Genomic DNA, 27,149 nt, shown 5'->3' on the forward strand with positions numbered 1-27,149 from the left:
AGGTTGGGCTTACAGTTATCTGAGGTAAAGGTTACAAAGAGCCAGTAAATTCCTTGCCATGGGAACCAGGAGAAAGAAGTGGTTGCGGAGCCGCTGCTCCTGTTGAGCGATTAGGAAAATGACTGCCGACCATAGCAACTTGGGAGGTCGTTACCCTCACCCTACCCCAATTCATCCGAGTCATTGATTGTCAAGTGAGAGATCCACCATGAGATAGGTGCCATGTGGAAGTCCTGTTTGTGTGCATCTCAATTGTTTTTTTTTTTTAACAGGAACCGTTATGAGATTTCATTAAATGTTTGGCAAAAAGCCATAATTCCGGTTACAAATAGCGAAGCTGGTTTCTAGGCATCTCTTCAACAAGCTGGACATAGCACATATGCTTGTGAATCGCCTCTTTTTACAATTTATCAGATGAACTCTTGCTGCTAATTTCTTGAGCTTATGAATGCATACAAACTGATTCAATAGAAAGCAAAAGAACATAGAAGTTTAGGGAATTGGGTCCCAATAGGTTTCATTATCTTTGAGAATTGTTCCAACAGTGAACTGGACTGCGTTATTTGCCTCTATGTCTGCTTCTTTGTTGTTGTTTCTCAGGATATGAAAAAATTTCAAATTTAGGAGCTTTGTCATGCCTTTAATTCTTGTGATTGTCCTTGCAAGTCGTAGATCTGCTGAAGATGTGTTGGTCACCATTGCTTTGATGATGACCTGGGAATCACCGAAAACTATTGCCTCCATGTGTCCCAGCTCTTTGAGCAGTTTGATCCCTTGAAAAAGGGCCATCGCTTCAGCTTGTATGCTTGAGGAGTGGCCCAGTCCCCATGCAAATCTATGTATAGATGTTTTTTCTGGATTTATAATGAGCCCTCCTGCGCCAGCCATTCCTGGATTTCCCTTGGCTGCCCCGTCAAAGAAGAGAGAAGGGAGTGTTTGTTTGGACATCCAAGATTGGAATTCTTCTTCGTTTTTCCTGATTTTCCAATCTTGGAGAGATATAGATGAGGTTTTCGGTTTTTGAAAATTGAGGTTGAGGGCTGCTCCCAACTCAATATCCTGCTGGCTTAGATTTGTGTCATCGCTTTTGTCTCTTATCCACTCATTTAACTGACCTTTCACTGTATTTGCTACTAGTCTAAAATCCTGTTCCTTGTTTCTGAAAATCCTTCTATTCCTCTCCAACCAGGTTTGCCAGCTGATGAATTTAGGCAGAGCAGTCCATGTTGCCTTAACTATCTTGTTTTTGGATTTGGGCCTGGATACCTGGCCATCCACCCAGCAAACAGGTCCGGGACAGAGTGGGGGAAGGTGAGCATAAAATTCGATGATCCAAGAAGCTCATGCCAGATTAGACCTGTGAATTTGCATTCCAACGTGAGATGAAGAGCGGATTCTGAACTTTCCTTGCATAGTGTGCATCTTGATGGCCCTAGAATGCCCCTTTTCTGTAGCCTGTCGTCTGTTAGAATTTTTTGATGGCATAGCAGCCAACAGAAGTGGTCAATTTTTGGAATAGTAGGGAACTTCCAAATGCCAATCCAGGGGGCAGGATTAGGAGGCACGTGAGGTCTCTCCATGCATTTGGCATAGCCCTGAGCCACCGTATAGCCTATCTGTTTTTGTCCCCAGCCTCTCGTATCTTTCCTTCTTGCGTGCGACGGAGCCAGCCCATGCAGCATCATTAACAGTGCATCAAACTCTGAGTGCAACGCAGGTGGGACTGCGATCTGTTTCCAGCCCGACCAGCTGTCTCCACTCCAGTTCGATATGTCCCAGAGCGTTTTGATATTGGCTTCATCCATCCACGTCCTCAGCTTGATCCTGAGACCCGAGTCTGCCAGCGGAAGCCTGTTCATGATGCTATCATCCCACAGACTGATGTTTTTACCATTTCTTGGTATCCAGTAAGCGTGGTTTCTTATTAGAGGGCCAGTTTTAATGCTTAGAGTGCTAAAGGGGGTTTTGATTTGATTTTTGGGCTGCTCCAGACACCAGAGTCTCTTTCCTCTGTAATATTTCCTCCACAGAGCTAATTGAACCCATCCTGGATTTGGAGCTATGATTTTCCAAATCAATTTGGCTCCCATAGCTAAGTTTTGCATACTGAGATTTTTGAAGTTCAATCCTCCCTCCTGAAGCGGTCTGGAGACTATTTCCCAATTGATAAGAGGAATTCTCTTCTCATTATGTTTGCCTCCTTTCCAGAAAAATTTCCTGATTAGCTCCTCCATCCTCTTAATGATTCCCACAGGCGCCAAAAGAATAGAGAATTGGAATAATGGCAGGCTTCTAAGCACGGATTTGATGAGCACTGATTTTCCGACAATGTTGAGCCAGGAGGATCCCCAGGCCTGCATTTTTGCTTTAAAATTTTCTATCTGTGGAAGCCAATCCTTGCTCAAAGCCCTCTTATGGAAAATAGGTAGCGCAAGGTATTTAAAGGAGTTCCAAGATGCAGAAGTTGCAAAGCCTAGACATCTGGCTATAGAACTTGCAGAAGCAACAGAGATATTCCAGTAGTATATATGACATTTACCCTTGTTTAATTCACTACCCGAAACTTTACAGTAGTCCTCCAGCACTTCTTTAAATTTGATTGCAGAAGGATGAGTTGCAGCCCCCAGCAGCAAGGTGTCATCTGCGAAGAGGGCGTGGTTGATGCTCTTAACCCCTCTTGCTATGCACAGGCCAGCTATATCTTGGTCTTGTTGCTTCTTATCTAAATAGAAGCTGAGGACAGAGGCCTGCAACACAAAGAGGAGTGGTGAGAGGGGGCACCCCTGCCTCAACCCTCTGGATGCTTTGAAGAAGTCAGCAGCCCTGCCATTCACTAAAGGAGCAATCCAGGGTTCCGAAATACAAGCTCTGATCCACTTGATAAAATTTTTACCAAACCCAAGCTTGTGCAAAACATCAAACAGAAAGCTATGTCTTACACGATCAAATGCATTAGCTAGATCTAGTTTAATAACCATACCTTTTTCTTTTCGACGGAGGCTGGAATGGATCGCCTCTTGGACCAGGATGAAATTATCTACTAGCTGTCTGCCATGTATAAATCCACCTTGATTCTCTGGGATGATTTTGGGGAGAATTTTCTTCAGCCTGTTTGCTATTACCTTGGTAATCACTTTATATCCAATGTTACATAAGGATATAGGGCGAAATCTATTAAATGAGTTTGCACCTTTTTCTTTAGGAATGAGGGCGAGAAAAGCTGAGTTTGTGCAGCCTCCAATTTTCTGACACTCTTGGGATTTCTGGATCATTTTAAAGAGCTCCTTCTCGATGATCTGCCAACAGGTCTGAAGAAATCTGGGCGTGAAACCATCAGGTCCCGGGGCTTTGTCGGGATCCATTGCAAAGAGGGCTTCCCTAACTTCATTTTTGTTGATTTTTCCTTCAAGGGCCTGATTCATTTTAGTGGTGATGAGGTTGGGAACAACATCTAGCAGATTGTCATTTTGGCTAGCCTCCATGTCTTCGTTGTACATCTTCTCAAAGTGATCTGAAGCTGCCTTCTTGATGTTGCCAAAATCCTTTAAGGTGCAGTTATCTTTTTTGATTTCAGAGATAGAATTTCGGCTTTTCCTGGCTTGAGCTTGCTTGTGGAAAAAAGAAGAGTTTCTATCGCCAGCTTTGAGCCATAAACTCCTGGACTTGAGCCTCCAGAATTCTTCTTCTGCCAGACAAGCCTTATGGAATTTATGCTGTAACTGATACTCCTTGTCCAGCTCTTCTTTGGTGATTTCAACAGCTTCTAGATGGAGGTGCTGCTTTTCTAGAGCGCTTTGAATTTTTTTTCTTTCATCAGCAGGATTAGGCAAGGTCTTAACCCAGCCTTTCAGCATAGCTTTTACTCTTCGAAGTTTTTCCTCCCAAACAAAAAAGGGGAACCCTTGACTGGATCTTTCCAGCAATCTCTGACCTTTTGCATGAAGTCTGTCTCTCTAGTCCATAGAGAGCTAAATCTGAAAGGGATAGGCCCCAGGTCTTTAGAAGTCAACAGCTCTAGGCTAATGGGCTTGTGATCTGATACACTGCTATGGAGAATACGCATTCTAGCCTCTAACCCAAGAAGTAGGAAGGAAATTTGAACAAAAAATCTATCAAGTCTTGCCGCTATGTGACCTGGCCCAACTCTCTTATTTGACCATGTGAACGTGCTAGTAATCGGCTTGATATCTAGCAGGTCCCAGTCTTGCATGAGGTCTTCCACCCATTCTCTTGCCGGATCTCTAATGATGCTACCTCCTCTTTTTTCTGTTGAGAGGAGGGTGAGGTTTAGATCTCCGGCTATGATTATGTTTTCCAGATTCTCTAGATCTGCCAGGCTTTTGATGGAGTCCCAGCAGTTTTTTTTCTCACCTGCATTGTTAGGAGCATACACATTGAATAGACAAATAATCTCCTTAGATTCTAAATGCTTCATTTAAAAAAAATATCCAATGGGTATTCAGGGACTCAGAGATTAATGAAAACTTATTAGTGTTCCAGAGCGACCTAAGCCCTCCCTATGATCCATGGGCAGAAATTGCATGTGCTCCACTTTTATTCCAAATTTTTTTGCTTGCTTGGAGGAAAGCTATGTCCTCCAATTTAGTCTCCTGGATGAGAAGGATATCTGGGGCTTCCAATCTTATTAAACTATTCATTGCTTCTTCCTTAGTTGTGGTGCCCATTCCCCTACAATTCCAGGAGACTATCTCCATCATTTATTTTTGTTGTGATGAGCTCCCTTGGAGCCCTGGGATTGAATCCTTGTCATCTTCAGGTTTTTTGCAGGAGTTTCTCTAACATTGGCTGGCTGCCCTGGAGCTTGTCCTTATAAGTTTCTTGTTCTCTTTTTTCCTTAGCAGACTTGCGTCCTCTTGTAGATCTTCTAAGAAAAGACTGTGATTCACCTATTTCCCCTTCTTCCTCTGATTCCTCAGACTCTTAGGTTTCCTCCTCCTCTTCTGATATCCTCCCTTTGGATCTCTCTGATGCACTTTTGGTGAGGGGGGAGGCTTTAGCTGGAGAGGCCTCCTTTGGAATTTCTGTCTCCTGAGTGGTCATGATTTCAGATCCAAGAATCTTGAATTTATTCCCTTGGCTTTCCATGGGTGGTTTCTGGGTAGGATCTGCTTGAGGAGCTTTAGCATTTACATTTGCATTCTTCTTGTGAGAAGTTTTGGAGCGCTTTGCCTGATTCCATCCATCTTCCTTCCCTTTTTCTTCCACCCCTTTGGATGGGCAGTCTCTGGCAAAGTGTCCATAGATGTGGCACTTCCGGCATTTAAATGGTAGCTGTTCATAATCCAGTTTCTGTACATGAATCCAGGGACCTACAATTATTTTGATGGCTTCCGGTAGTCCGACCTCCAGATCTACCTCCACACAGATTCTGGCACAGTCATACTGATCTTTGCTGTTAGCCTTGTCTATAAATTTGCCAAGGGTATTTCCTATGTGCTTCAGAGAGTCCCAGTTCCAGCAGTGAACTGGAAGGTTGGGGAGTCTCACCCACACCGGTACCGCTGTAGGCACATCCACCGCCGGATCGAAGTCTGGCGTCCATTTATTTAAATACAGACCTTGAGGGCCCATGAAGTAAGGTCCATTCCGGAAAATGAGATCTTTGTCCTCTTTTGCAGAGAACTCAAACAAAAAATATCCTCTTCCGAGGAAGTAAGAGGTTACCTTGTCTTTTATCAATGGTGCCCAGTTCCTGGCCACCCAGTTCTCAGTTGATTTCGGGGAAGGCCAAAGTCTTGTAAACTGACCAACTAGAGCTCGATCTGCCAGAGAAAGGCTACTTGGATCTGTCCTTCTGGCGAAAGAGAAACCTCAGGGATATCTTCTAGTTTTTTCACGAACTTTGTAGCTTCCATGCATTTCTTCTTGGGCAGAAAGGCTAGCAAGGTTTTGAAAGCCTCAGCGGCAGAAGGCGGAGGAGGAGAGGGAGGCCCCTATGGGGGAGTCAGTGCCTCCATGGTGGGCTAACAGACCCAGCCAGGCTGTCCACGGCCTGCAGCAAAGCCTTCAGCGAACGCGCGCAGAGGTTTCAGAACCCACAGAAAGCAGATCCCGTAGGTTTCAGTGTGTGCAGATTGCAGATCTTGCAGAACACTAAATTTAAAAAAATGTTGTAATCTTCGTGTGCATCTCGATTGTTAGCACATGATAAATTTTGGAAAAATTTATGCCTTGGTCATGCTTAGTTTGGTATGCAGAGTTTCAAGCTCATTTATGAGGCTTTGACAAAATAAACAAAATTGGCTTTTATACCCAATTTTCAATTTCCCTCATCAAAGTTTTATTCAAGTTTAAATTAATTTTATTTGGGATATAAAATCATTTTATTTAAATATGATTTTGGCTTTATATTTTAAATAAAATAATATTTTATAAAATAAAACTACACTCATCTCCCACTCATTCTCTCATATATTTGCCTCATATATTACCTATATTCGTCTTACCTTATGCTATACTCCACCATATCTCTTTCCATTTCCACGCTGCCATTAAAATTACCATATTCATTAAATTCCCACTTCATAATCGTATTATATACTTCAAGTCACTAGTCAAATCCATAAATTCAAAGTAAATTTGTTGCCATTAAAATTACCATATTCATTAAATTCCCACTTCATAACCTTATTATATACGTCAGGTCACAAGTCAAATCCATAAATTCAAAGTAAATTTTGTCCCCACCTCGCACTTAACTATTAAATCACCTTAATCTTTCATGCCTTGAGATACGCGCAAAACAAATTGATGGTTATTGATGGATTTTAGGGGCCCCTACCTTTTCGACATTTAACCAAAGGGGTGGGGGTCTGAAAAGATGTTTTTCACTTTACCACTTTTTACAGCTGTCACCCTTTTGTTAATTTCGGACCCCCCCTCTTAAACCATTTACAACCTACCCCCCTTCCCCCTCCGAAAACTATTAATTGTATTGATTTGGATCTTATGATGAATGGCAGGAAGGTCAATATTTCCATTTGATTAATCGAATTTCTTTGGAGTTGAGCTTGGATTTCTCTGAAGCTTGGGTGACATATTCATAAAATGACTTTACGGAGGTCATGCTAAGTAAGAATAAGATTGAGGTGAACAAGATCGAGGTAAAAATGACACTTATAGGTGTGAAATGAGGTTACAAGTGAAAGTAAATGACATTCATAGGTGTGAAATGAGGTTACAAGTGAAAGTAAAAGGAGGCTCAACAAAAATGAAATTTGACAAAAGGAATTGAACTAGAGTGAAAAGTCATTTATATTCATTTATTTTCTTGTATGTTGGCACAAAGGAATATTTAAATTATTTTGAGATTGAAAATAATTTTAATTATTTTTAAAATCAAAACCATGGGAGCAAAACCAACAACAATTTTACAAAGATGAGGAAGGAAAATGAATTATGAATGAAAAATGTACGGGAACATAAGATTTGGATAAATATTTATCCAAATATTTTACAGGGGTAAAAGGAAAAGTAAAAACAAAAACACATGGATAAACAACACATGGTTTTGGAAATCCATGGGAAGGCAAAACAACACATAGTTTTGAAAATCCATGAGAAGGAAAAACAAGACATGGATTTAAAAGATTTCAAAACAAGACATAATTTCAAAATCCATGAGAAAGAAAAACAAGACATGGATTTAAAATATTTCAAAACAAGAAATAATTTCAAATAATGGATGGATTTATGTATGTAATTATTTGAAGAGACATTTTGAGGATTTCATTTAGAAATTCATGAAAATAGAGAAATATGAAATTCATTTACGAAATATTTGAAAAAAAATTATAAAATATTTCATTTCAAAATATTTTATGGCATTGGTGAAGCATTTTCAAAGAGTGACATAAAATCATTAGTATATTCAAGCAATTGATAGATTTTCACGGTAGCTTCACAAACCTCAAATTTTAAGGCACAAAATTATTAGTTGAAAGACAAATGGCAGAAAATCAACAGCTTTGTATTTCAAGTTCATGAAGATATCAGCAGCAAAGCAACAACCTTTTCAGTCCAAGTCATCACCAGAATCCTCGAAATCAGTGCCAGAGAGCTCCAACAATTTTAATTTTCCTATATTCTTGTACTATTTTTGTAAACATTTTTTAGGATATTTTGTAGAAACATCTTGATATTTAAGATCAAGATATTTTGATGAAAATTGTAAAAATACTTCATATATCGAAGTACAAATGGTTGGAACTCTTATGAAGAAAGAAGATCCTTGATGTAAAGTTGTGCATGTAATGAAGTGATCATTTCCATTAATACAAAAAGTTTGTTCCAGGATTCCCGTATCAAGCAATTGGTGAAGTTTCCTCTCTTGTAAAATTGTTATTTTTCCAAATTTCCATATGTTCTTTCTGTCTTTATTGTTTAAAGAAGATTAATGACTGAATTTGTTTGAATACACTTTGCTCTGGATTATAACAGTATCTATGTTTTCACTCTGATATTAAATATAGAATTCATCATAGTATGCTTTATGTTTAATTGAATCTAAATATTTTCATCCCATTCATTTCACAAATGCTTTAAAGATCCAAAAGCCTTCATACCTTTCCCTGTTACATCTATTATGGCATTCTTGCATATGATCATACTAAGACTTATGACTCCATTGCTCAATGGTCTGTCCTTGCAGTTTCAACCAAATCTTTGAAAAAATCAAACTCATAACTCATAATTAGCCTAAAATTTTAAATCAGCAAATCTAAATCAAATAGACAGATCACTCTCTGAAGTTGGAAGGGCTAGATCCCAAATTTCAAAGTGGTTTTGTGATTACCTCTGGGTTTATCTCAAAGACTTGGGAAATTATGGAGTGATAATATTCTAGTGACCATTCTGGGGACAATGTTTCATCATCCTCAGAAAAGAGTATCAAGTTTTAGATCTAATTGCTGATGGTGGGTAGTGATTAGACACAAGAAGGCTGAACCATTCACCTGGCGACTCCAATCAAGTTTCAATTTCATCCAAAGATTCCATTATCAAAGAACCTAGATTGCAGAACACTCGTTGCGACTCCACTACATGCTGGTCAAGTTGCATGTTAAATAAGATGATAGGATATGTGGCAAACCCTATCTCTATTTAAGGTTTCAAGGAATACTGGGATAATCTTGATGATGATCAAATTGATGAGGCTTCTTAGCTCTGCTACATTCCTTAAAGCTGGATGCAAACTTGGCCCTTGGTCATGCTCAAAAGAGGCTCATGGTGGTAGCCCTCACCTTCCCCTTTTACCTCTCCTACCCTCCTTTGTCCTTACTTCCCGTGTTTTCATTCTAAACCATGGTCCAAGCCCTTGTCCCAAGCTTTAATACACGCAAACCCATAAGTAAAGGGCCCCTCACTCTTTAGCCCGAACCCTCATATCACCATAACCCATGTAGCCCCGTGCCTTCGCCTAATCCTCGAATTAACCATTTCCCTGTCGTAACAGTCGGAAACCTGCGTAATTAACTCCGTGCCGTTGATCTGCTGCGTCTTGATCTAACGGTTGCCATTGTTTTTCCCGCACGTTAAACCTCTTGTGCGTTCCCCGCCATCCAACCGTCCGTCGCATGATCCGACGTGATTGCTCCTCCTGCCACCGCAACCTGCGCACTCATTAATCCGCGTGGAAAATGGTTTTCCTCCGCCACGTGTCGCGCAAATATTGGATCGCTCCTCCATGTACGTATACCGCCTGCCTCACGTAAGCGGTGCGGGGAAACCGCTTACCGCCCATACGTACGTCCTCCCGCTTGTTAACGATCGCACACCTCTGTCGCTTGATAGCCGTTGGATTTGCCCGACTGCGATCTGATGACCCATGTCGTCCACCTGTGATTACTCCCGATAACCCTTGTGAGCCGCTCTCCGCCATTGATTCACGCATATCAACAGTTGATCTTTCCCTGTCAAGCCTCCGCCATATTGCCCGTGTCCTTAGCCCGTTCAATGTACCTGTGGGAGGAAGGAGGCCAGCTACACGTACCCTGCGTAATAAATCTTCAACAATTGCATTTAAAGGAAAGCATGGCCAAGGAGGGAGAGTACAGAGCTCGAGCAGATAAACGCAGTTATTAGTTATGGAGCTTCTATCAGTCAGGACTCCGCCTACTCAGAGAAGGACTGCAGAACACCAGAGAAGGGTCGATTTGTTCATTAAAGCCAGCAGATCGTGGCAGAGGCCCACTCCAAAGGATTAATGTGGTTGGTGGTCCATTATGACCCCTCCACGCATAGCATAGCAGAGTATTTTTTGTAATCAACCTCTATACATATCCAAGAGACAGAAGGTTGATGGTTGATGAATGTTTTTTTAATGTAAAGTTCAACTTCTGGAGACTGCAACTACTGTGATACCTGCAGCTTCTAGTCTTAATTTTCAGTGAATGCAAGCTTCTTTTGCTATTAATTGCTCACTTTCCATTTCTTCTTTGTTCCAGGCTGTGCCTGTCATGCATTTGTTCATGTGCTCTTGATGTTTAGCATTAGAGGGGCTGTCATCCCACCTTTGTGTTAGAATCTAGTATGTGTTATTGAATGTGTATGCAGGTTTCTATTGTTTTAATGCCAAAGAGTTGTCATCCTGTCTGTGCATTAGGAAATAGATTCGCAGACCTCTTTACTGGTTGCAGCTCGACATCACAGGGTCCTGTGCATCTGCTGGTGTGGTCAGTATTCTCCATGTTCACTTATTCCTCAAATTGTGAGTAATTGGTGGTCTAAAGCCTTGTAGTTTGGGGGTGTTCACCCATGTCTGGGGTTAAGCATAGTAGAAGTGGTTATCTGGCTTGAATATGCATCATCCCTTCCATTCATCCACCATTTTCCAACATTTTTGTTGAGTTTATAATGTTCCCGAGCATCTCTGATATACAACCTAGGAGAGTTTCTTGGGGTGATAACAAGGCTTTCTCATATTTTTTGCCTATTTATCTAGAGAAATGAAAATGTAGCTCTGAAGCCAAGCCATATTTTTAAAAGAGTTTGTTGAACAAATTGAGAAGGATCTTCAAGCCTTAGAATTTCAAATTCAGGGCCACAATTTACAATGTCAAAATCATTTCTTTGAGAACCTTTTTAAGCCAAAAAAAGAAGTGGTAGTGCATCATTTTGATATTGAGGTTGAGGATTGTTTTGAGAATAGATCTGATGACTCACAACTGAAACTGTATTATGTAATGAAAGCATATATAAACTATCCAAGCATGACGATAAATTTGCAGAATAATTTGAAAATCAAACAATAAGTTACGTCTTTCATGATCCCATAGCTATCTATATGGAGGAATTGTTCACTACAGAGATCTGATTATGTTTTTGTTGTGAAGATCAAGCTTACAATCAATTTCCAATGCCCTTACAAGTTCTAGTTTTGATTCTGCTTACAAACAATCAAGGAGCTCAAGTATTGGATCAATGTTTTGATTGGTTATATTGGAGGTTTTAAATTGCTTGAAATCAAGCATTTGGTTCTTAGCTGTTAGAATAGGATTGTATATACATAAATAAGCTTACTCGGCAAGCATCTTTTTCAACATTTAGTTTACAGTTTGTAGTATTCAGTATCATTTTCAGTTTGTACAGAGGTTTGAGTTTCAGAACAGGTCACAAGTTGCAGGTTGAAGGGTGTGATGACCACTGAATGGTCATGCACTGGAGTTGCGGTTCTTTTCTATCCCGCAGGGGTGATAACAGCCCCAGTTGGAGCCGATGTTAGCACATGATAAATTTTGGCAAAATTTATGCCCTGGACATGCTTAGTTTGGTATGCAGAGTTTCAAGCTCATTTATGAGGGTCTGACAAAATAAACAAAATTGGCTTTTATACCTAATTTTCAATTGCCCTCATCAAAGTTTTATTCAAGTTTAAATTAATTTTATTTGGGATATAAAATCATTATATTTAAATATTATTTTGGTTTTATATTTTAAATAAAATAATATTTTATAAAATAAAACTACACTCATCTCCCACTCATTCTCTCATATATTACCTATATTAATCTTACCTTATCCTATGCTCCTCCTTATCTCTTTCCATTTCTGCGTTGCCATTAAAATTACTATATCCATTAAATTTCCACTTCATAATCACATTATATACTTCAGGTCACAAGTCAAATCCATAAAGTCAAAGTAAATTGTGTCCCAACCCTACACTTAACTATTAAATCACCCTAATCCCATTAATTATATTGATTTGGATCTTATGATGAATGGCAAGAAGGTCAAATCCATAAAGTCAAAGTAAATTGTGTACCCACCCCACACTTAACTATTAAATCACCCTAATCCCATTAAAAGTATTGATTTGGATGTTATGATGAATGGAGAGAAGGTCAATGGTTCTGTTCCGTTTGATTTGATTAATGGAATTTCTCTAGAGTTGGAGCTTGGATTTCTCTTAAGATTTGGTGATATATTTATAAAATGACTTTGCGACTAAGTAAGAATTCATTTATTTTCCTCTATCTTGACACAAAGGAATATTTAAATTATTTTGAGAATGAAAATAATTTTATTTGTTTTTAAAATCAAAACCATGGAGAAAAACCAACAACAATTTTACACAGACGAGGAAGGAAAATGAATTATGAATGGAAAATGTACGGGAACATATGATTTGTATAAATATTTATCCAAATATTTTTCAAGGGTAAAAGGAAAAGTAAAAACAAAAACACATGGATAAACAACACATGGTTTTGGAAATCCATGGGAAGACAAAATAACACATAGTTTTGAAAATCCATGAGGAGGAAAAAAAGGCATGGATTTAAAATATTTCAAAACAAAACATAATTTCAAATAATGGATGGATTTATAGGATGAAATTATTTGAGGAGACAGTTTGAGGATTTCATTTAGTAAATTCATGAAAATAGAGAAATATGAAATTTATTTATGGAATATTTGGAAACATTTATAAAATATTTCCTTCCAAAATATTTTATGACATTGGTGAAGCATAACCCATGTAGCCCCGTGCCTTCGCCTAATCCTCGAATTAACCATTTCCCTGTCGTAACAGTCGGAAACCTGCGTAATTAACTCCGTGCCGTTGATCTGCTGCATCTTGATCTAACGGTTGCCATTGTTTTTCCCGCACGTTAAACCTCTTGTGCGTTCCCCGCCATCCAACCGTTCATCGCATGATCCGACGTGATTGCTCCTCCTGCCACCGCAACCTGCGCACTCATTAATCCACGTGGAAAATGGTTTTCCTCCGCCACGTGTCGCGCAAATATTGGATCGCTCCTCCGTGTACGTATACCACCTGCCTCACGTAAGCGGTGCGGGGAAACCGCTTACCACCCATACGTATGTCCTCCCGCTTGTTAACGATCGCACACCTCTGTCGCTTGATAGCCGTCGGATTTTCCCAACTGCTATCCGACGACCCATGTTTGTCCACCTGCGATTACTCCCGATAACCCTTGTAAGCCACTCTCCGCCATTGATTCACGCATATCAACAGTTGATCTTTCCCTGTCAAGCCTCCACCATATTGCCCGTGTCCTTAGCCCGTTCAATGTACATGTGGGAGGAAGGAGGCCAGCTACACGTACCCTGCGTAATAAATCTTCATCAACTGCATTTAAAGGAAAGCATGGCCGAGGAGGGAGAGTACAGAGCTCGAGCAGATAAACGCAGTTATTAGTTATGGAGCTTCTATCAGTCAGGACTCCGCCTACTCAGAGAAGGACTGCAGAACACCAGAGAAAGGTTGATTTGTTCATTAAAGCCAGCAGATCGTGGCAGAGGCCCATTCCAAAGGATTAATGTGGTTGGTGGTCCATTATGACCCCTCCACGCATAGCATAGCAGAGTGTTTTTTGTAATCAACCTCTATACATATCCAAGAGACAAAAGGTTGATGGTCGATGAATGTTTTTTTAATGTAAAGTTCAACTTCTGGAGACTGCAACTACTGTGATACATGCAGCTTCTAGTCTTCATTTTCAGTGAATGCAAGCTTATTTTGCTGTTAATTGCTCACTTTCCATTTCTTCTTTGTTCCAGGCTGTGCCTGTCATGCATTTGTTCATGTGCTCTTGATGTTTAGCATTAGAGGGGCTGTCATCCCACCTTTGTGTTAGAATCTAGTATGTGTTATTGAATGTGTATGCAGGTTTCTATTGTTTTAATGCCAGAGAGCTGTCATCTTGTCTGTGCATTAGGAAATAGATTTGCAGACCTCTTTACTGGTTGTAGCTTGACATCACAGGGTCCTGTGCATCTGCTGGTGTGGTCAGTATTCTCCATGTTCACTTATTCCTCAAACTGTGAGTAATTGGTGGTCTAAAGCCTTGTAGTTTGGGGGTGTTCACCCATGTCTGGGGTTAAGCATAGTAGAAGTGGTTATCTGGCTTGAATATGCATCATCCCTTCCATTCATCCACCATTTTCCAACATTTTTGTTGAGTTTATAATGTTCCCGAGCATCTCTGATATACAACCTAGGAGAGTTTCTTGGGGTGATAACAAGGCTTTCTCATATTTTTTGCCTATTTATCTAGAGAAATGAAAATGTAGCTCTAAAGCCAAGCCATATTATTAAAAGAGTTTGTTGAACAAATTGAGAAGGATCTTCAAGCCTTAGAATTTCAAATTCATGGCCACAATTTACAATGTCAAAATCATTTCTTTGAGAACCTTTTTAAGCCAAAACAAGAAGTGGTAGTGCATCATTTTGATATTGAGGTTGAGGATTGTTTTGAGAATAGATCTGATGACTCACAACTGAAACTGTATTATGTAATGAAAGCATATATAAACTATCCAAGCATGACGATAAATTTGCAGAATAATTTGAAAATCAAACAATAAGTTATGTCTTTCATGATCCCATAGCTATCTATATGGAGGAATTGTTCACTACAGAGTTCTGATTATGTTTTTGTTGTGAAGATCAAGCTTACAATCAATTTCCAATGCCCTTACAAGTTCTAGTTTTGATTTTTCTTACAAACAATCAAGGAGCTCAAGTATTGGATCAATTTTTTGATTGGTTATATTGGAGGTTTTACATTGCTTGAAATCAAGCATTTGGTTCTCAGCTGTTAGAATAGGATTGTCTATACATAAATAAGCTTACTGGGCAAGCATCTTTTTCAACATTTAGTTTACAGTTTGTAGTATTCAGTATCATTTTCAGTTTGTACAGAGGTTTGAGTTTCAGAACAGGTCACAAGTTGCAGGTTGAGGGGTGTGATGACTACTGAATGGTCAGGCACTGGAGTTGCGGTTCTTTTCTATCCCGCAGGGGTGCTAACATCCCCAGTTGGAGCCGATGTTAGCACATGATAAATTTTGGCAAAATTTATGCCCTGGACATGCTTAGTTTGGTATGTAGAGTTTCAAACTCATTTATGAGGGTATGCCAAAATAAACAAAATTGGATTTTATACTTAATTTTCAATTGCCCTTATCAAAGTTTTATTCAAGTTTAAATTAATTTTATTTGGGATATAAAATCATTATATTTAAATATTATTTTGGTTTTATATTTTAAATAAAATAATATCTTATAAAATAAAACTACACTCATCTCCCACTCATTCTCTCATATATTACCTATATTAATCTTACCTTATCCTATGCTCCTCCTTATCTCTTTCCATTTCCGCGTTGCCATTAAAATTACTATATCCATTAAATTTCCACTTCATAATCACATTATATACTTCAGGTCACAAGTCAAATCCATAAAGTCAAAGTAAATTGTGTCCCAACCCCACACTTAACTATTAAATCACCCTAATCCCATTAATTGTATTGATTTGGATCTTATGATGAATGGCGAGAAGGTCAAATCCATAAAGTCAAAGTAAATTGTGTCCCCACCCCACACTTAACTATTAAATCACCCTAATCCCATTAATTGTATTGATTTGGATGTTATGATGAATGGCGAGAAGGTCAATGGAATTTCTCTAGAGTTGGAGCTTGGATTTCTCTTAAGATTTGGTGATATATTTATAAAATGACTTTGCGACTAAGTAAGAATTCATTTATTTTCCTCTATCTTGACACAAAGGAATATTTAAATTATTTTGAGAATGAAAATAATTTTATTTGTTTTTAAAATCAAAACCATGGAGAAAAACCAACAGCAATTTTACAGAGATGAGGAAGGAAAATGAATTATGAATGGAAAATGTATGGGAACATATGATTTGTATAAATATTTATCCAAATATATTTCAAGGGTAAAAGGAAAAGTAAAAACAAAAACACATGGTTTTGGAAATCCATGGGAAGACAAAATAACAAATAGTTTTGAAAATCCATGAGGAGGAAAAAAAGGCATGGATTTAAAATATTTCAAAACAAAACATAATTTCAAATAATGGATGGATTTATAGGATGCAATTATTTGAGGAGATATTTTGAGGATTTCATTTAGTAAATTCATGAAAATAGAGAAATATGAAATTTATTTACGGAATATTTGAAAACATTTATAAAATATTTCCTTCCAAAATATTTTATGACATTGGTGAAGCATTGTCAAAGAGTGACATAAAATCACTAGTAAATTCAGGCGATCGACAAATTTTTAGGGATAGTTTCACAAACCGCAGATTTTAAGGCACAAAATTATCAGTTGAAAGACAAATGACATCAAATCAGCAGCTTTAGATTTCAAGGGCAAGAAGATATTAGCAACAAAGGAACAACCTTTTCAGTCCAAGTCATCACCAGAATACTCGAAATCAGTGCCAAAGAGCTTCAACAGTTTTAATTTTCCTATATTCCTGTACTATTTTTGTAAACTGTTTTTAGGATATTTTGTAGAAACATCTTGATATTTAACATCAATATATTTTGATGAAAAGTGTAAAATACTTCATATATCGAAGTACAAATGATTAGAACTCTTATGAAGAAAGAAGATCCTTGATGTAAAGTTGTTCGTGTAATGAAGTGATCATTTCCATTAATACAGAAAGTTTATTCCAGGATTCCTGTGTCAGGCAATTGGTCAAGTTTCCTCTCTTGTAAAATTGTTATTTTTCCAATTTTCCATACGTTATTTCTATCTTTATTGTTTAAAGAAGATTAAGGGTTGAATTTATTTGAATACACTATGTTTAGGCTTATAAACAATATCTATGTTTTCACTCTGATATGTTTTATTGAATCTAAATATTTTCATCCCATTCATTTCACAAATGCTCTAAAGATCCAAAAGCATGTCTACCTTGCCCAGTTACATTTGTTTTGATATTCTTGCATATGATCACCCTAAGACTTATGACTCCGTTGCCGAATGGACTATCCTTGTAATTTCAACCAAATATTTGAAAAAACCAAACTCATAACTCATAACTAGCCTAATATTTTAAATCAACAATTTTAAATAAAATAGAGAGATCCCTCTTTGAAGCTAGAAGGGCTAGATCCCAACTTCTAAAGTGGTTTTATGGTTACCTTTGGGTTTCTCTCACAGCGTTGGGAAATTACAAAGTGATAACATGGTTTCTGGAGGGTGGTACAGTGGATGGTCTCGAAAACCACCCACCATTAGTATTGTGTTCAATCAAATAAATCGAGAAAGTTCCACTCAAATATAACAATTGAACCATGGTTATGCACCACACTTACACCTTAGAAAAACCAAATGAATATATATTATTGAATTATATATGTATTGTATATAACATGTAAACATTGACTTGGTAGCAAGGAATATTATGGCATTGTATATAAAAAAAAATTATGTGGTCATCTAATATTTTTTCTATGTGAATCGTTGTTACAAAAATCTTAAAAAAATATAAAAAATGTTTACTATTTTATATCATTTTCAAAGATTAAAAAAAAAACATCTCCACATTAAATTATGAGTATTTGGAAGTATTTACTCAAAGTTAAAATAATTTCACGTGTGTCCTTTTGCTCCGTTCTTCTACACATACTTCCTCTTTCACACATCACCCCGACCCTCTTGCTGCTTTTATGCACTCACTGACATAATGACCATTTACAATATATATATATATATATATATATATATTTTCATTTTAAAATGATTTGTCAGACTTTAGTGGATAAGAAAATAACAATTAAGAAAATAACAAATAACATTACGCCCCACCAGAAGAATTAGAATTATGTGGCATCAATGCACACTTAACCAATGAAAAATTAGATATAAATTTAGAAAAATAATTTTTAATTTATGTGAAAATATAAATATTCACATTTTTCAAAAAACTTTAATTAAATTAAAAAATTACATAAAATTATCCACAATTAACAAGTAATAAGGTAATTACTATAGCCTAGCAAACAAAGGAAGTAACTAGAATATTCCTTAAGAAGCCATTGAGGCATTTAAATTATCTTCTTAACCGGCCATTGAGACATTTAATTACTATAGCCTAGCAAACAAAGGAAGTAACTAGAATATTCCTTAAGAAGCCATTGAGGCATTTAAACTATCTTCTTAACCTGCCATTGAGACATTTAAACTTTACCATTTTATGTTTGGGAACTTCTCGAGGTTTTTCCATCGAGACAAAATAAAACAGAAGGCACAAAATTATTTTTCCCCCTCTAGACTATTAAAATTGAATTAATTAAATAAGGGTGCGGTAAAACTACGTGGTTTCTTGACTTGAAAAAGACATATCATCCATATGACATCAAAATAGTTGAGTTGTGGAATATGTGTGTTTTTGAAGTGAGTGGTTACATACATCTTTAGAGTTTATAATTGCTTTCTTACAATTATACTCTATGAAATTTGCCTCATGAGAGGAGATTTTAAGTATACATTTTTATTCGCAGGGGTTTTGGAGTAAGAATTTGTCATTTACATTGAGTTTGGAGGCTGCAAAACTTACACGTAATTCGTTTTGCATTTTTTATTTCAATTGATTATAAAAATATAATCAAAATTCTAGATCTCATCTAACATAGTGATTTGCCAGCATGTTTGTTTTAGATTTTAAACATGTATGAACTATTGTTGGTGGGATTTATAGGTAAGTTAATTAATTTTGATCCTGAAAAATGGTTTGTTGATTTCAGAGCACTCTTGCAAAATTATTGATTTTATTTGAACTTCAATCACACATCATTCCATGATGTAGAATATATTCACTGATATGAGACAAGGTTGTATAACACTTTTAAACATGTTAGAGATAGTGAATTCCAAGAGGCACAAGATGAAAGAGTAAGATACATGTAATGCAACAAATATGGAAAAACAAAACTTGCAAGAAAAATCAAAATGATATTGCAACTTCCACAAACTATCATGATTACATTATAAAAAGAAAAATTATACATATATCTAGTTAATGTAGCTTTAGTCAACAACCCACAATCATCAATTAAACACAAAAATAAAACTAGCAAGGGAGTTGAGTCTGCTTGACAAAGTTCAATAAATTTTTTAAAAGGGGTCCCAAGTTAATTGGGTTGGGGCTATTTAAGGCCTAAACATGTATCTTTTTTCTTCTCTTATGCACATTGGTTGGAAGAAGACACTTTTAAATTTTTATAATGTGAATACCTTCTTTTTGTATGTGTTGCTTCAAGCATTTTTTTGAGCCTTTTAATCAACATGGAATAATAATCAAGTTCCTAGCTTGCTTTAAGCACTCTTGTTGCTCTTCCACAATATTTCCTAATTGTTATCTTCATCATTTAATTCTTAAATTTGACATGCATTCTATCATATTTAAAGCGGTGTTTTCAAGATTATTCACTAACCACACTGTAGATTTGAGTTCATGTGCTTTATTCTTTGTGTTGATTCATGTTCATGGAAACCTTTCTTTATTTCACTAGTTCTAGAAAAGTTCGTGGGATGACATTTTTAGTTTCTTAGAGGCTACAATTTTGAATGATATCTCTCTATTTCAAATCTATTTGCACATTTAATTCATGATCGAGATGTTGTCGAAATGGTCATCATTTTCTTCCATATTAAATTATACCTTAAGGAATATATGCAGTGTAATGTTTATATGGTCATTTGTTTTCTCACGAATCTTTCCAAAGTTCATATTTACTTGGCCAAATATATGATTTAACACCTTTAGTGATCAATATATATTTTTGAATAATTGTCTAAATTTTCCACATTTTTCATCCATTATCACAAAATCAAGCTTTTGGGGGATATTCATATTGTGGTTATTTATATTGAATAGCCATTTCATTAAATTTATATTAGTTTAGTGTAATATCCACTCGTGATAAGTCAAAATCAATGTTCCAAAGTGCAAAATCAACATTTAGAAGCGTTAATATTGAACTCAAAATTCGCAAAATTGAAATATAAAAACATAAATTAGAGATACAAGTATACATATAGATTTTTAAAAAGCAAATTTTAGATAAAACTAAATTTTTAATAATTTCAACATTTTTCATAAATATATTATATAACAATGCCATGTGAACAAACATTCAAAATGTCAAAAATACTATATACATAAAACTTTTACCTAATTTAACATTAAGTCCGACCCCATTTAGATTTTAAAAAAATTATAAATAAATATATGTAAAATTTTCATTAAATTCAAATAATAATAACCAAATAAAAAAAAATAAAAAAAAAAAAAAATATAATTTGCCACATTTCCAATTCTTTTAAAATAACTTATTATCCTATCAAAAACACACACAATGAACTCCAAACAAAATTAAACAACTTTAATGGCCAAACGTTATACACTTTTACAAAATATAAAAATAAAAAATAAAATGTTAAATATAGGAATCGCAGTATTTACCATAATTTCAAATCCTTACAATACATCTCATTCATTGACATCTTCTAAGCGTGAGATGTTGGGCTACAATTGATTTAACCGAATTGTTATATACTTTTAATAACTTCATAAAATTTTATACACTTTCATATATTTTTAATAGCATAAATGTTATAAAACTCTTTTAATAATGAGAAAAGCTATGCATTCCATTTAACTTCTATTTTTCAAAATTTTTACAATTGGTTGCATATCGTCTACACATTTTACCACAATTGATTTAAAAAGTATTGGTCATTTACATTCTCATAGATATAATCTCTGTAAATGTATAGTCTTTTTCAATTTATAGATATTATCAATTTGGTATCCATAAGTTTTAACTTTTTTCAACTAATTATTGTAAATAGATTTTTAATAAAAAATAGAAAATATGTAATGACACACACATTAACACAAATATTTTAACTTGGAAACTCAAATCAATAAAACAAAAAATATTTTCAGTATATTTTTATTTACAGTGTTACAATACAATATGTATATCTCATAGTATCTATAAACCATCAATTCATTTACCCTAAATTAAAATACAAAATTAATTTCTTAATTGGAATTACAAAACCATGGGTTGAACCACCATGCAGCACAAAACCGTTTAAAGTGAAAACCATGTGCCAAAAATCACCTTTTCCAATAGCATTGTATTGTCTTCAATCATATCTCTAGCAAAGTGATACTAAACATCAATATTATTATCTTAGAATGATAAGCGAGTTTCTTCATGAGGAAGATTGCACTCTAACTAACGCAATCTATCCCTACAACTTGTTGTACCAATCCAGTTCCTAAATACAATCTTTGTAACCATACTACTTCCTTGCTTGCATGAGTGGCTGCCATGTATTCAACTTATCTAGTTGAGAGTGCCACTATAGACTATCTCATGTTTATCTATATGCTTTCTCCTCTACACATGCCCACTTGTATATCTTTTGCGATATAGATCTCCAACTCAGTCTGCATCAACAAATCCATGTAACATCTAACAATCTATCAAATATTTCTCTTTCTTGGTAACACAATTTATAATTAGTAGTGCCAAAAAAATACTTGAAAATCATCTTCAATGTTGTTCAATGCTCCTCCCAAGGTTTTGACATATACCTGCTCAATATTCCCATTACACGTGCAATGTCCAATCTACTATATACGATTGCAGACAACAAATTTTCAACTTCCTTGGCATATGGAACATATGACATGCCCTCTTCCTCTTCTTGTGCCTTGGGACATTTATTTGTAGATAACTTTACACATACATGGATAGGGTCTTTTACCGATTTACGTTCCTGCATATTAAGCCTTTGCAATATTGTCTTAAACTATTTCCTTTGATTTAACTAGAGTTCCGTGTTTACTCGATCTCTTTTAATTTCCATTCCCAAAATGGAACTTGTAGCACCAAGAGTCTTCATGTCAAATTTAGAGGACAACTGAGTTTTCACCTAATGGATACTCCCTTTTTCATTTCCAATAACATATCATCCACATATTAAACCAAATAAACAAGATGATTACCAACTAATTTGAAATACAATGGTTTGCTTTGATCCTTGTGTAGCCAAGTCCTAATATATCAGTATGAATTTTTTGGTACCATGGTGATTGCTTTAACCCATATAGTGAAATTTTCAACCTACATACCAACTCTTTCTTTCCCTTCAATGCAAAGCCTTTTGGCTGCTTCATGTAGATTTCTTCTTTTAGATCCCCATGTAGGATATTATCTTCACATCCATCTATTCTAATTTAAAATCAAAAGCAACAACAACAAACAAAAGAAGTATAATAGAAGTTAAGTTGTCAACAAGAGAAAAAATATCACTAAAATTAACTTTCTCTACCTGAGAATAACCTTTTTCTATTAACGAGGCTTTTTATTTCTCCACTTTTCCTTTTGCATTCAACTTCTTCTTAAAAAACCACCTGCTTCCAATGAGATTTCTTCTAGCTGGAAACTCCCCTAGATGGAAAGCCTCAGTTTTGTCCAAGGCTAACATTTCTTCAACTATGGCCTTTTTCTAAAGTTTTCCATCTTCTAAATTCATTTCCTCCCTAATAGTTCTAAGACCATCATTAGTATAAACAAAGAAAAAATATAACAAAATTAAGGTGGAGTATGCCTTTATGGTTTCCTTTTTTCTCGAATTAGTCTCCTTAATAGCAAATTATGTGGTTCTTCTTCTTATTTATGTTCTTATGTAGAGTTTGATTCATGATCCTTTAATTCAAACTATATCTTCTCTAGTTCCTTCTCCCTTGGTTGGCTTTCCTATTTCACAATCTCTAAATGCCACATCTCAACTATACACACCCTTAATTTATTTCACAACATATTTGATTTCCATAAATGACACATCTCAACTATACATAACGTTCTTAGTTTATGGTTTCCAAATATTATAGCCTTTCAGGATATCTTTATATCTAATAAAGATACACTTTTCATATTTCTTATCTAGTTTACTCTTTCTCTCCTTTGGAACATGTACATAAGCTTCACAATCAAATACCTCAACATGTATAAGAGAGGGTTTCTTGCTAGTCCATAGCTCACATTAAGTCTTCTCAACCAAATCTGATGATCATGACTTATTTACTAGGTAACAAACAGTGTCCATTGCCTTTTCCTAAAGTTCTTGTCCTAACCTCGCATCACTGAGTATGCTCCTTGTTTTTTCCATTAATGTCCTATTCTTATTTTCTACAACTCTGTTATGCCGAGGTCTACATGGAGTGTTCTTCTTCCTTTCTACGCAATACTTCTTATAGAATTCTTCAAATTTATTATTGCAAAATTCTCCACCATTTTTGTCTTCAACACCTCAAATTTCTTCTCTGTCTAAATTTCCACAAGAGCCTTAAAATCTTTAAATTTGTCAAAGATAAGATTATTTCTTAAGGAAATAAATCTATGTATTCCTCCAGAATTCATGTATAAATGAGACGTAGTACATATATTTACCTAGTAATGGAACCAAGACAGGTCCAAACACATCATTGTGCACTAGATGCAATATTCCCTCTTCCCTCATAGAACCATAGGAGAATCTTACTCGATTATGCTTCCCGTATAAGAAATGCTTATAGAAATCAAAATCAAAGAGAAATTAGACATACCTTCTACCATACCATTATCGTGTAATATTAGAAGGTCCTTCTCTCTGATATGTTCCAATATTTGATGCCACAACATAGTATTTTCCATAGAGATTGTATGATTTTTTCCTTCTTCAAGTCCACACTCAGGAACAATAGAATTGATGCACCTATCATTAACATTTCTTCCCAACAATTTATCTATATTTCTAATCTGATCTCCCCTCAATTATTTCATTCCTTATCGAACCATTCTATAGGAACCCTTTTCAAGCATTATTTTAACACCTGCATCGCTCATCCTGCTTACACAAATCAAATTTCTATCCAAACCTAGGATTTGCAAAACACTAGGGATTGTTCTAATCCTTCCACTCTATGAGCTTTAACTTGAATTTTTATCATACTATATTATGCCTAGTGAGTCATCTCCTAGGAAAACATCACCATCATCATATCTTTCATACTCACAAAACCACTCCCTATGAGGAGTCATATGAAAGGATGCCCTTGATTCAACCAACAATGCCTCATGATTTATATTTGTATTTGAATAAGTGAAGTACACATCCCCTCCTTCATCTGAGTAGGTTTTTACTTATGTAGAAGAAGCATCACCAAATCCATTTTCTTTCTTAGCAAGCTTGAATCTATAGTCTTTCTTATATTTCCCTTCTTTTCCACATCTTCGACATAGTAGATGTTCCTCTATATTTAGAGCTCCCACGTAAGGACTTATTTTTATTTCTATTATGGGTCCATCCTCTTACAGATAAGGCATATGTGTTATGTATTTCCATGCTTTTCATCTCATCGAGGAGACTATCTCATTGAAACCTAAAGTAGTTACATTACTACCTATAGAAATAACCAGTTCATCCCATGAGTTTGGTAAATAAACGAACAAATCGATACTCTTATCTTCATCTAACATATTAATGTCAATAGATAATTGTTGACTCACCATAGTATTTAAGGTGTTTAGATGATTTATCCCTAACTTTCTATCTTTCATCCTCAGGTTATACAACTTTTTTTTCTGGAATAATTTTTTCTCCAAGGACTTAAACTAATACAAAGCTCCTAACTTGTTCCATAATGCCTTAGTTGTAGTTTATCTTGAAACATTGAGTAATATTGAATCTGAGAGACACAACCATATCATGCTCTTTTTTCTTTCTATCCAAATTGGTCCAATCTTTTGTCAACATCCATTTCAGTGCAATACTTGGATCCACAATGATCCATTGATATTTTTCCACAAACAAATCTTCCATTTTGAGCTTCCACAGCTCAAAAATCTACCTACTAAATTTTTTGATCTTTATCTTTGAATTACACACCATTTCCTTTCACCATAAGAATTGATTCCAAAAACCTCCACTATAACATGGTCTACCATACGCTTGAGCCAAATCGCTTCGCCACAAAATCACCCCCTGAAGCCAAAATTGCTTTGCTACCAAATGTAGGATTTAACCCTATATAATTAATTGTTGTAAACAATTTATAATAAAAGAAGAAAAGATGCAATTGCACACACATGCATTAACATTGATATTTTACCATGGATACCAAAACCAAGAAAACTAGAGAGACTTTTCAATATATTCTTCTTTACAATACTATAATAAAATATTTATATCTAGTGGAATCCATAAATTGCCAACCCTTTTTTTTAACTTGGAATGAAAGTGTTGAGAAACCAAGTGTAGTGAATCTAACACCTGATTTCTCTTCTTGATAGTTACTTGTGAATTTTAGATGTATTCTTATTACTTCTTATTTCTTCTTCATCAAGTAATTATACAAATGTTCAATCTTTTAGGAAAATGTAGAGATCACAAAGAGACAAGAGACACAATACACAAAAATTAGGCTGCTAGACAGGGAAAAACTCACAATGGAAAAATCCAAAATCCTTCTCTTATATAATCAAATCAAAATGATAGATATCCAAGACCAACCTACCACCAAGATATCAATTCCAACCCTCCTCCAAGTCACCTCCAAAGTCAAAGTCAACATTGGCCAAACCTTTTCAAACTGGTCAAACTTCAAGATTTTCAGACCTGCAACTAGGGGAAAATTTTGGCTTGCAACTATCTCAGAAGTTTCAGCCTATACCACAAAAATTTCATCCTTTCACACGTGAGAGCTATCAAAGTCAAAGATTCAGTCAACTAAGGGATATTCTTCTTGTCTTTCTCTCTCCTTTGACTTGGCTTCCTCTTCTTCTTCACTATGTTCAAATATGATTCTTGTTATATGAGTGAATGTCCTGCAAGTAGGTCAAACAATCTATTATATATAGCTATCCAAGAGGGTCGAATGGGTGTCACTTTGGAGGGTCAAGCCAACTTGTCCAAGGAGGGACGACTTGGTCACCTTCTGGACTAATGACTCAACATAAAATTCAAAATCCTTTTTCTTACAAATGTCCAAATGGGACATTACTCAAATAAATTTTCTTTTGACTATTTTTGACTCTCTAAGCATGAATAACATGATTTGACAAAAAAATTAACAAATTTAAATATAAATATAATAAGTGCATCAATGATAAATTTACATTATGAAGATTGAACCTAGTTTATAACTTCAACACTCCTTCTTAACTAGGGAGGTATTCATAATGACTCAATGAGATAATCTCAAGTTGAAATATTCATATAAGAAAGGATCCAAATTGATAAGCATCGTTATAAACATCATCATGGCCAACATTGTCAAACTACCAAGGCCTTGGGAAGTACACTCTATCTCTCCACTAGATCAAAGCACAATGCTAGGAGGCATTCAATAGGACACCACCGCCTCTCCTAGGAACATACTCCACCTAGGTTCACCAATGTATTTCCTCACAGGACCATTTCCTAATCCATTTTTATAATACTCGAAACAAGGAAATATCTATCCCCTGAACCATTTGTATACTAGATTAATGTACTTGACTTACGAGTGTTAGTATTAGTCATACTACATGTCTCAAAAATGTCTAGTCCAAAATTCTTATCCAATCTACCATTCTCCTTGTCTATGTTCATGTACTTGACTTACGAATGTCAGTCCTGGCCATAATACATGACACATGGAGAACAAAGGTGGCCATCCTCACTCCCTCTCAAGCAGGGAGGAGATATCTGTAAGCCAAAGATTGTCTAAAAAATACTCATCCTTTCCCTTAGGAAGGGACTTCATCAATGTGCCAACTACCTG

At 35.8% G+C, this 27,149-nt stretch overlaps 1 protein-coding gene across 1 annotated transcript; it reads right to left on the minus strand.

Annotated features, from left to right (window-relative positions):
* Positions 1 to 291: 291 nt before the first annotated feature.
* LOC149168657 (uncharacterized) lies at positions 292 to 3,854 on the minus strand. Its single transcript, XM_089424946.1, has 3 exons — positions 1,267 to 3,854; positions 715 to 1,198; positions 292 to 459 (listed from the first exon to the last, which is right to left on the minus strand). Exons 1-3 carry the CDS (start codon positions 3,852 to 3,854, stop codon positions 292 to 294), a joined length of 3,240 nt encoding a protein of 1,079 aa, XP_089281072.1.
* Positions 3,855 to 27,149: the final 23,295 nt, after the last annotated feature.

This window comes from Pinus tabuliformis, chromosome 4_2 (genome assembly GCF_031772625.1).
Source record: "Pinus tabuliformis cultivar Carrire ecotype Pingquan chromosome 4_2, CPIR1, whole genome shotgun sequence".
NCBI classification, from domain to species: Eukaryota; Viridiplantae; Streptophyta; class Pinopsida; order Pinales; family Pinaceae; genus Pinus; species Pinus tabuliformis.

Excerpts from the sequence above, each read along its gene's own strand:
- LOC149168657 (XM_089424946.1), bottom strand. The coding sequence starts at position 3,854 with ATGCTGAAAGGCTGGGTTAAGACCTTGCCTAATCCTGCTGATGAAAGA. Across the intron at positions 1,199-1,266 it reads TTTGCTGGGTGGATGGCCAG|CTGGCAAACCTGGTTGGAGA; the intron begins GTATCCAGGCCC and ends TAAATTCATCAG. Across the intron at positions 460-714 it reads TAGTTTTCGGTGATTCCCAG|TTTGTATGCATTCATAAGCT; the intron begins GTCATCATCAAA and ends CTATTGAATCAG.